This window comes from Galeopterus variegatus, unplaced genomic scaffold (assembly GCF_000696425.1).
Source record: "Galeopterus variegatus unplaced genomic scaffold, G_variegatus-3.0.2 Scaffold3083, whole genome shotgun sequence".
Lineage (NCBI taxonomy): Eukaryota > Metazoa > Chordata > Mammalia > Dermoptera > Cynocephalidae > Galeopterus > Galeopterus variegatus.
The window spans coordinates 95,499-106,754 of NW_007729194.1; the positions used below are offsets into that span (position 1 = coordinate 95,499).

General features: G+C 41.8%; 1 protein-coding gene across 1 annotated transcript in view; it reads left to right on the plus strand.

The window, feature by feature from the left end:
• Positions 1-273: 273 nt before the first annotated feature.
• The window catches only part of LOC103599758 (rho guanine nucleotide exchange factor 9-like), a gene marked incomplete at its 3' end in the record, with an annotated part of 143,842 nt that continues 132,859 nt past the window's right edge, over positions 274-11,256 (plus strand). Inside the window, exon 1 of the mRNA XM_008583916.1 lies at positions 274-310. Within this exon, the coding sequence (XP_008582138.1) occupies positions 281-310 (30 nt within the window). The remainder of the gene's footprint in view (positions 311-11,256) is intronic.

The following is an 11,256-nucleotide window of genomic DNA, read 5'->3' on the forward strand; positions in this document are numbered from 1 at the left end:
GCCTTAGTGGGGGACAAAGGCAGCGCATTGGGACCCCTCTCGCGCACCTCTCCTGGCCAACCCCTCCTCCCTTCCATTCCCCCCATCCCCCGGAGAACGGGGCTGAGAGGCAGAGCCTTCCTGCTGGCATGGAACAGCCTGACTGAAGGCGAGGTCCGGAGTGGTGGGGAAGCGGAGGGGACGCTGGGGCTCTAGCTCGCTCCAGCCCAGCCCTCCTAGCCAGCCCGTGACAACCTGCGCCAGGCATCGGGCTTCAGAGAAGCAGGACCTCGCAGGCACCATGCAGTGGATAAGGGGCGGATCGGGAATGGTGAGTACGTGCAGTCCTGTCTTCCCCTGCTTGAGCCTCAGTCCCCCAGCCCCACCTCTAGTCCCTTCAACCAGCCACCACGCAGTGAGGCCCCTCGCCTCTTCCCACTGTCTTCGCCACCGTCCTTGAGACACCAGTGAGCTTACTGTGGCCATTTTTGGAGTCCCTGCTTGCCTGCCTGCCCAGGAAATCTCCCTTCCCATCCCCCTTTGCATTTCTGTCGCCCTCTGAGATTGGGGTGGGGGCTAGATGAGGCGACCAGGAGCAGCCCAGGGGTCTCCTGGGAGGCCATAGAGTCAAGGGAGCTGGAGGAGGGGCTGTCTGGAAACAGTGAATATAGCTGGAGGCAGGCGGGCTGGTTGAGGAGGGGGGAAGGGAGCGGACACGAAGCTTGGGATTGTGAAGGGGGCCTTATGGGAGAGCTGCATGGCCTCCTAACTAGGCTGCGTGTACCCCCTGCCCCTGGCCAGCCCCAGGGCATGAGGGCCAGAGGGCCACTCTCTGTAAAGCTGCCTGGGGGAGCCCTGCAGCTCTTCCTTGCCTGGGCTGGGATCACCCTGTCCACACCTGGGGCTTTGTCAAGGAGAAACAGCTGCAGAAACCTCCATCCTGGAAATGGGTCTGGGCAAGGTTCAGTTAGCAGAGTTCTTTCCTCCCCCATCTCTGTGTGTGCTTGTGTGTGTGTTTAGTATCATCCTCCATCAGTTCATTTTATGCCATGGTGCTCTCTTCTTCACCTGGAGACCTTGGGATGACTTCCTTTTGCAGAGAGGAAGTGGTGGCTGCATCTTGATATCTCTCTGACTTAGCCAGGGGTAGCTCAAGCCTGGTCAGGGGCTCTGGGGAGCGGGAGGCCACCATGACTTTGTCCTCAGCTGTGAGTCATGGGCAAGAGGGCAGCTAGATTGGGTCAGCAGGCACTGATGGCAATGTCAACCCAGACTTCTGCACTGCCACCCACCCAAAGCCGCTGGGCAAAAATTGATATTTAACTCGTTTTTTGCTCCCATTCTGGAAAGGAGGAGGAAATCTAGCATCGGCTGGGATTGTATTCAGAGGAGCTGTCCTCTTACCTTCCTCAGGGTTTCATTATACTTCTGTTTCACTGGTTCTTAAAGGCATCCAGTTTATATGCCTGTATGCGAGGGCTTCAAGAGACCCTTCTTCCCAGACCTCCCTCCTTCCCTGGGATCCCATTAAGGTTACATCAAATGTTTGTAGAACCAGAAAAGGCTACAGCAGATAAAGAGATCTTAGAGACCTGCAGCCCAGTCAGGAAAACTGAGACTGAGACAGTGGGAGAGACTTGCCCAGGGCCACAAACTCCTTGGAGGCAAAGCTAAGCCACTGTCCTTCCCCACTGCTCCACAGAATCATCTGTTCAAATGGTGCTGAGAGAGGCAGAAAGGAACAAAGAGTCATGATCTTGGGAAAGGACATTCTTCAGGATGAACTAATGCCATGAAATTTGTCTGAAAAAAACCCATGCCAGTCCTGGCATTTCTGGTAGCTGAGTCTGGGTGAGACTTCCCTCCTCTTCCAAATATATTGTAGTATAGGGGCCCAGAGCCACTCACTGATAACAGATTAAATGAAGAAATTTGAAGTTTTGTCAATTGTGTATGAGAGAGAAGAGAGTGGCAGACATATTGTGGATACTGTGTAATTAAAGACTGATTGATCGGGAAAATCTCATTACATATTTTTAGGGGAATGAGGCAGAGCAGTGAATATTTATAATGAAATCATTTATTTAGCCATTTGCCAGAGTTCAAGAGATAGGAATAGTAAAGTCTATTCTAGCCTGGGAGGCAGGAAACCTCTAGTCTTGGCCTTGCCACTAACCTGTTGAATGAAGCTATTAATGATCATCAAAATTCCTTCCAGGCCTGCGATTCTCAGACTCCTAGAAGTAAATGTTGGCCAAAATTTAACTAGTGGGTCATTATGAACAAATAAGAAGTGTATGTCTAGCTAATATTTTATAATATGGCTAGTCAAAAGGTCATTGCTCCTTATTCTTTCATTTGCAAGGTGCCTGAAGTAGGGTTTGAGCTTTTTATAGCAGTGAGATTTCTTTTTTTTATATTTTATTTTTTAAATTATAACAGTGTCGTATTAAACCATGAACAGAACAATCAATGGAAATAAATAGGAAATTGAAAAATAGGTCCAATATACAGTAATTTAAGTTAGATTTCTTTTTAGAACATTTGACTATTGTAACTTATTTCAAGTGTTACATATAACATTGTCCTTAAACATAAAACATTGTTTGAGATTTTATAGAATAAAATATGTCTCAGTAGATAGAGGGTGTTAAATTGTGAGTTCACATTGGATGGTAAATTGTTCAGTATACTTTTTCATAGCTTCTGCCTGCAATGCCAATTTATCCTGGGTTAGGCATTGTGCCTAGAATGGATAGCACAAAGTTCTCATAATCATAAGTCTGAGGTTGAGGGCCTGGCTTTTACACTTCTTGGCTCTGAAACTCTTGCCAATTGTCAAACGTCTTTCATCCTCAGGATTCTCATTCATAAAGTGGGGATAAAGTACCTTATCTTATAGTCACTATTGAGGTCATTAATTTATTCAACAAAAACATGGAGTACCTACTATGAGCTGGAATTGATCTAGGTGCAGGGGAAACAGCAGTGAACAAAAACAAATCCCTCACTCTCATGCAACTTATGTCCTAGAGGTTGGGGGGGGTGGTCACTGAATAGTCACACAAATGAATATACAGTATGTCAGTAGGTGCTAAGCACTAAGAAAAAAAAAAGAAACCCTGGTAAGAGGACAGAGAGAGAGAGAGAGAGAAATGATAGATTAATCAAAGCCTCTCTGGTTAAAGGACACAAGAGATATGAAGGAATGAAGGAATACAACTGCATGTGTATGTTTAGAAAAGAGTTCTAGGCATCACAAAGATTCAGAAAGAACGCAAGTAGTTTGTTTAAGAAATGGTAAGGAGGTCAATGTCCTAGGCATAAAGAATTAGCAAGTAGAAGAATGATAGGTGAAATCAGAGAGAAAACAGGAGGCCAATTTTATACGGCATTTAATCTGAGAGAGATTGGAAGCCATTGGAAAGTTTTGAATAGATGAGGGACATGATCTGACTTAAGTTTTAATAAGAGAATAGACTTCATTGGGGCAAGGACAAGAACTGTGAGGAGGCTCTTACAATAGCCCAGGTTAGAGGTGCTGGTGGCTTGTATCGGGTGATAATGGTGGAGATGATTTATATGAAAGGACGGTACCCAACATTGTTTGTAGATGGCCTGTGTCTTTCTTCTTTCCAATCACCTATCTGGACCCTTGATGGCTGAGCATGGGGCTAGAAAGAACATAGAGTGCGTGTATGCTTGCAGGAGCATTTCATATCTAAGACAAAGATCAAATGATTGGCTTTGGTCTCCTGACCACTAGTGGGACTAATTGAGGGTTGGCTCTATGTGGATTACCAATGAATTAGTTCCCTGCTTTCTGGGATTCTGAAGAAGATTAACTATATTATTAATATTTTGGAGATATGGTATACCTAGCATATATGATATCTGTAATGTATCATTTTTTAATACTCTCTATGACAAAACTATTTTTAGTAATAATCATGTAACAATTAGTACTATTCATTATTTTCTCAATTTGTTCTTTAATTTTCAAACAATGAAAAAGAACAATAAGTTTTAATTTTAAAGATATTCAAATTCAGAAACTTATCTTGCGTATGAACTAAAACGTGTAATCACTGAACAAAAATATTACACTTTGAAGTTTGTATTGTTTTGCTGTTTTACATTTTAAACACAAATTAAAACTCTAGTTGGTCACATAGAATGACAGAATTGAAGTAACTAACGCTGTTTTTTTGTTTTTACAATCACTGTGCTATCATTGTTTACTTTGAACTTACTATTTAAATGCTGCAACATATATTACCAGAGGGATTACAGACATGAAATGCACCCAAAGCTACCTTGAGTGATTCTGAACCTTTACAAAGAGAGATGAGCTGAACAAACACATGTAGTCAAGTCTGTGTGTGTCAGGGGGCAACTGTATAACTGGGAGGTCTTGGAGTCAACTTCCAAGTAGAATACAACTGTATAACTGAGAAGTCTTGGAGTCAAGTTCCATGTTGATTAAAGAGTAAGTAATAAAAGGTGCTAATTTGAAACTTCATATATATTATTAAAACTAAATAGTAACCACAACAATTGTTTTGAACTTTGACCAACCAAAGATTTTTTCAGGGAGGAGTGTTTTATCACTGACATTATTTAAAATTGCTGGTGCATGGTAATAATAAAAAAAAAAACACTTTGACTTTTAGTCTTTTTTAAAAATTTTCTATAGATGCCCTTTTCTATTGCCTGCCCTCAGGGTTGTCCACTCTCACTGCCCCCTTTGGTATGCCTCTGTTTTGGAAAAGAATATGGAATTGTGTACTAATTTCATGCCAAATTCCATGTGACCTTTGTAAAAGCCACAACATTTGAGTTGGTGACAATCTCTGCATAGGCAAGATGGAATGGCCAACTGATAAGTTTAACAGTTGATTTGATTCTGCTGTAACTAACAGAGGTCTATATACTCTGGGTTAAAACACAAAGTTTTATTCTTTCACGTAATAAGTTGAGATATAGGTATACCTGGGCCAGTGTGGCAGCTTCAGGAAGTCTTTAGGGACTTTTCTGCTCCATCATTCCTAGCATTTGGTTTCCATTTTTTATGCTCCAAATTGATTGCTGCAGAAAATCAATTAACATCCACATTTTGGAAAGACAAAAGAGGTGGGAAAGTTCTTGACCCATCCCCTTTTAAAGAAGTCTTCTCAGAGGTCTTATTTAATACTTCTATTTATATCTCTTTGAAAAACTGGGTCACATGGCTGCTCCCAGCTGCAAGTGAAGCTAGGAAATGTAGTCACTTAAATGGGATGGCAATGTTTACACCTAAAATTTCGGGGTGGGGTTTCTGATACAAAAGAAAAAGGGAAGAATGAGTTGTTGGGAGACAGCCTGCAGCCATTATCATACTTAGTCTACCTGTATGTTTGCCAGTGTAGAAACTGAGAATCTAAGGGTTGGAACTCAGCTTTGGACTGTGAGCCAAAGCCTGAAAGATGTTGCTAATAGTAAAAATGCTGCTGTCAATTTGGTGAAGGGTCGATCAAAACTTGACATACCCTAGTCCTCCTATGCTTCCTCCAGTGACAGAGTCTTTTTGTAAGACCAAGTGGATGGCGATATATTTCACCGAGATAGGAGATGCAAAACAGAGCAGCATTTGTGGAGGGAGTTGACTAGTACAGTCTGAGCCCTGGTGAGTCTGAAATGCTTGGACACTCTGGCATGGTAGATATCCAACAGGCAGTTGGTTATGTAGGTATTGATCTAGATATTGAGCTCAAAGGGGATTGGGAACATTGGTGACAGCTGAAGTTCTGAGAGTAGATGAACTACCAAGCATTAAAAAATTCCTTTCAGCCTGGAAAAGTGAGAGGTAAGAGCAGAACCTGAATCTTTTTCTCTTTGACATCTCCTAACCTAGAGCAGACCCAGTCCATTCTGTTATCTACCTTACAGAATTTCCGTGGCAGCACTCTAGTTTTAGGCTTTACTCTCTGCAGTGCTCGTGTTGCTTCTGGACTGCCTCAGCTGTAATGTTCAAGTTAGATGAGCTTGGGGATAATCTGGCCCAACTCTTTAGATCAGCGGTCAGCAAGCTACAGCCCACTGGCCAAATCCAGCCAACAAGTTAAGAATGGCTTTTGCATTTCTAAATAGTTAGGAAAAAAATTAAAAGCGGAAGAATATTTTATGATACAAGCATATCACATTGTATGAAATTCAATTTTCAGGGTCTGTAAGGTTTTATTGGAACATAGCTATGCTCATTCACTTACTGTCTATAGCTATTTTCATGAGACAAAGGCAGAGCTGAGTAGTTGTTACAAAGCCTAAAATATTTACTTTTTGGCTCTTTACAGAAAAGGTTTGCAGCCTTTTACCTTAGAGCCTTAGTGTTACCATGGCAGTATCCTGAGGAGGTGGGAGAAGGGGCGGGCAGGAATCTGGATCTCCTACTTCCTGTTTATCCAGAGCACCTGTGCTTTCCCTTTATACATTGGGTTGTTGTTTAAGATTTTGGAAAGGAGGTTTTGCTCACCGTGCATCCCCCTACTTCCCACATAAAATATTTGAATACTACCTATTTTATAAACTGTGAACACTGAGGCTCTGAGAGGAAGCTTGCTTTACCCATGAGCATACAGCTACTAAATAACTGAGAAAAAAAATTCACATATTTGAATTCTCAGTTGAGTGTGCTTTCTTCTGTGAGGTAATTTTAGTAGGGCCCAGGGAAGGGAAGCTCACCTGTTATGTGCCAGTTATACTAAATGTTGTCTCAGTCAATCCTACATTAGCCCCTACAAAATGAGCCTTAATGTCTATACTTGTTCAGTTGGTAGTTTATAAGTTCATTCAACAAATATTCACTGAGCATCTACTATGTGTTGGGTATTCTTCTAGCCATTGGGGATGCAGCAGGGAACAAAACAGAAAAATGTTTCTGCCTTCCCAGAGTTCATAGTCTAGTCTAGCTTGGGAACAGATATAGACAGCTTAAGTGTCTTGCTCAGGCTTAAATAAAGGGAAGCATCAGATTTTAAATCCACATCTATCTGATTGCAAAAGCCTTACTCTTTCTGTAACCAATCCACCCACCCATGACCGATCTACTCCCTGTTCCTCTTTCCACCCCCCAGCCATCCACTGATCCGTTCACCCATGCACACATCCACTCGTTCATTTATCCATCCATTCTTCCATCTACCCAATATATTTATTGATCATTTATAAATGGTAAATATATATAATAATAAGTATATACATATATATAAATGATAAATATATAAATGGGTGCTAGCGACACAGCAAGAATAGTCTCTTAGCTTTCATCCCTCTGCCTTGGTGTCAGCAACATAGTGTAATTATTAGAAGCACAGACCCTGGACACAGATTCCCTGCAATCAAAATACTTGCTCTGGCTACTTATTGTTTGTGTGGTCTTGGGCATCCCACTTGACTCCTCAGTGTTTTTATCTTTAAAGTTGGAAAATAGTAGTGCATACCTATTTCATAGTGTAATTTTAAGGGTTAAATGAGTAAAATGCATGTAAAGCACCTTGAACAGTTCTTGGCACAGAATAAAAGCTATATAAATATTTGTTGTTATTATTTTTGCATTTTCTTCAGAGTCAGAGCCCATCCCAGTTGGCTCAGAAACACAGCTTCCTTTGTATAGGATCACTGACTAATCATATCACATTCTTCAGGGTCCTTTCAAGCTAATCTGAGAAAGAAATTTATGTCAACAGTTAATAACAACTCAATATATTCCTTCTCCTATGTAATAGATACATGACGAAAATTACATATTTATCCCGAATGGTTAATACATGCACAGGGTACAAAATTCAAAGTGCAGTGAAGGTAAAGTGAAAAGTAAGTCTCCCTCTTTCTCCTGGTTCTGTCACCCAGTGGCAGCCACTGTCATCAATCTTTTAGTGTTTGTGTAGTTATTCTATGCCTTTACAAGCATATACCTATGTGTACACACACACACACACACACACACACACACACACACACACACACGTTTCCTTTCCTTCAAACAGATAGTAGCATATTCTTACAGTTTGGCCCTTGATTTTTTATCAGTTAACAATATGTCTTGGAGATTATTCTATATCAGTACATGTAGAGATGCCTTCTTCTGTATGGCTACGTAGGATTGTATTGTGTCCCTTATTGATGGCCAATTAGGTTGTCTCCATTTGTTATCCATGATCAACGATGCTGAAATGAATTTTAACAGGTCATTTTAAGAAAATGGATGTTTATTAAGCAGCTATGATTTCCAAGGCACTGTATACCAGGTTGAGATGTGGGAGAGTCAAAGCAAGATGTGGTTTGACTTCAAGGAGCTTATGATTGAGTAGGAAAGATATAAAGCCAGCCTGGGCTAAATGCTATAGGAGGTACCAAGAAGATGATTGGGAGTACAGGGGAGCAAAAGAATGGCAGGGGAGTGGTTCAGAGGATTGGGTGGGGCTTCCAAGAGGAGAAGGCATTTAAATTGTACTTTTAAAACTTTCACACAGCAGAGTTGGCTTTGAGTGGGAAGTAGGCGTGGTAGGTGAGGCATGAGATGTTTCAAGCAGGGGGTATAACATAAGACAAAAAATTGAAGCATGAAAGGAATAGTATGTTCCAGAAATAGCATGTGGGTGCTCTGATGTAGCTGGAGCCAGTAATTCTGACAAGGTTGGCTGGGGCCAGATCACGAAGGGCTTTGAATGCCAGGCTCAGAAGGACAATGACATGATGAAACTAAGTAGTGGAGGATACTTTTGGTGACACAGGCGAGGTGGTGGGGTGGGGGAGAGTAGTTGCATTTGACAGCTAGAGGCAAATTACACAGATATTACAATAGAGGATCTCAAATACTCTTGATTCAAGAGTCTATTGCTGAAATTTCATGGAAAAAAATGATTATAAGTTAGATGGACTTGAGTTTGAGTCCAGCCTCCACCAGCAGTTGTAGTTATGGGTCATTGGCCAAATCACTAAACTTCTCTGAACTTCAGGATCCTTATGTATAAAATGAGGATAATAGCCTGTATTAGTAAGGGTTCTTCAGAAAAAAGAATCAATAGGATGGATGTATGAATGGATAGATAGATAGATAGATAGATAGATAGATAGATAGATAGATAGATGATAGACAGATAGATAGATAAACAGACAGATAGACAAATAGATAGGTTTTTTATTGTAAGGGATTTACTAACGTAATTATGAAGGCTAAGGCGTCCTGAGATCTGCTGTCTGCAGACTGGAGGCCCAGGAGAGCCAATGTGTAGGTCTAGCCTGAGTGCAAAGGCCTGAGAACCAGGAGCCAATGGTGTAAGTTCCAATCTAAAAGCCAGCAGGCTTGAGACCCAAGAAGAATCAATGTTTTAGTCCAAGTCCAAGGCCAGAAAAGACCAGTGTTCCAGCTCAGGCAGTCAGACAGGAGGAGCTCCCTTTTACTCATCCTCTTTGTTCTATTCAGGTCTTCAGTTGATTGGATGAGACCCACTCACATTAGAGAGGGCAATCTACTTAGTCTACTTATTCAAATGTTAATCATATCCGAAAACACCCTCATAGGCACACAGAATAATGTTTGACCGAATATCTGGGCACCCTGTGGCCCAGTCATGTTGATACATTAAAATTAACCATAACATAGCCTCACTCATCTTCCCAGTCTACTGTGAGAATTAGATGAGTAAATAGACATAGATAGAAAAGGGCTATGTGAACTATTCTGCTCTGTGCCCATATGGGGAGTATTCATTATCCCTTACAAACCAGAGGGAACACATACCAGGTAGTCAGGATATGGTCTTTCCCACTGCCCTAAATTCAGACCTCAGAAGTCCAGACCTAACTTTCCTCTTCTCTGAGTGCTGAGAGATCCAATAGGAATTTCATTCACAAGGAACAATCCCTCTTTCCCCAGCTCAAGGCCTCCTGGATACTCTGCTCATGGAGGGACTGAATAAGGCCCTCAAACATGATGAGAGGAGCATCTTCTTAGTATCTCATTTCTTTGAAAAGTTTTTATATCATGCTGTTTTTGTTTTGTGTATGTGTATGCATGTGTGTGTGTGTGTGTGTGTGTGTGTTAGAACATGACTAGTTCAGCTGTCTCTAATAGGTCCTATTGTCATGAGGAGACATCCTGTCAAAAGGCCTGCCTGACATACCAGGAGAGTGACATTTAATCTGAGTCAGCTGTGTAGAGATTTGGGGAAAGGTCCTGATACATTTGGATTATAATAAAAAGGTAAAGGAAGAGACGGAAATTTGTGGGGAGTTGTGGGAAGGCAGCAGGAATAACATATGCAAACATCTTCAGGTTGAAACAGCTTGGTATGCTTGAGGGATAGGCCAGTGTGAGTGGAGCATGGGGAGAGAGGGGCGTGAGTAGCATGATAGAACAGAGAGTTAGGGAGAGACCAACTCACACAGTACCTTGTAAGCACAGCGAAGGTGTGCATTGGCTATACTCAAAGACAGAGTGGTTCGGTGTTCAATAGCACAGGCTCTGGAATCAGACTGCCTGGGTTCAAATGCCGACTGTGTTACTTCTTACCTATGTGACCTGGTTCTTTTACCTATGTGCCTCAGTTATGTCCACTGAAAAGTGGGGATAATAATGGTACTATCCATAGTGTTATTATAAGGAGAGTTAAGTGAGTTAACATGCACACAGTGTTCAAGGCAGTACTGGGCACATGCAAGTGCTATTTATTCTAAACACAATAGGAAGTGTTTGAAGCAGTGGAATGATGGGCTCTGCTTTGTGAAGATGACTTTTGCCTGCTCTATAAAATGTATTGAAGAGGGAAAAGGTGGAGATGGTGAACTCCTATTGAGAGGCTGCTGCAGAAATGCAGAAGGTGGAGTTGGATAGAGGAGGGCAGAATGGAATCCATTTTGGAGATAGAACCAATTGATGACAGGGAAGAAACAAAGGATGACCCCTAGGTTTCTGGCTCTGCCACTGACCAGCTGTGTGATTTTGGGTAAGTGACTTTTATTTTTTTTTTTAATTTTTATTTTGTCAATATACAATGTAGTTGGTTATTATGGCCCATCACCGAAACCTCCCTCCCTCCTCCCTCTCCCCCCTCCCACCCAACAATGTCCTTTCCGTATGCTTGTTGTAACAACTTCAAAAGATTGTAGTCGTTATATCTTCTTCTACCGCCCCCCCCCCCGGATTTCTTTTTTGTGTGTGTATGTGAGTAAATTAATTAATTTATTTTTAGCTCCCACCAATAAGTGAGAACATGTGGTATTTCTTTTTCTCTGCCT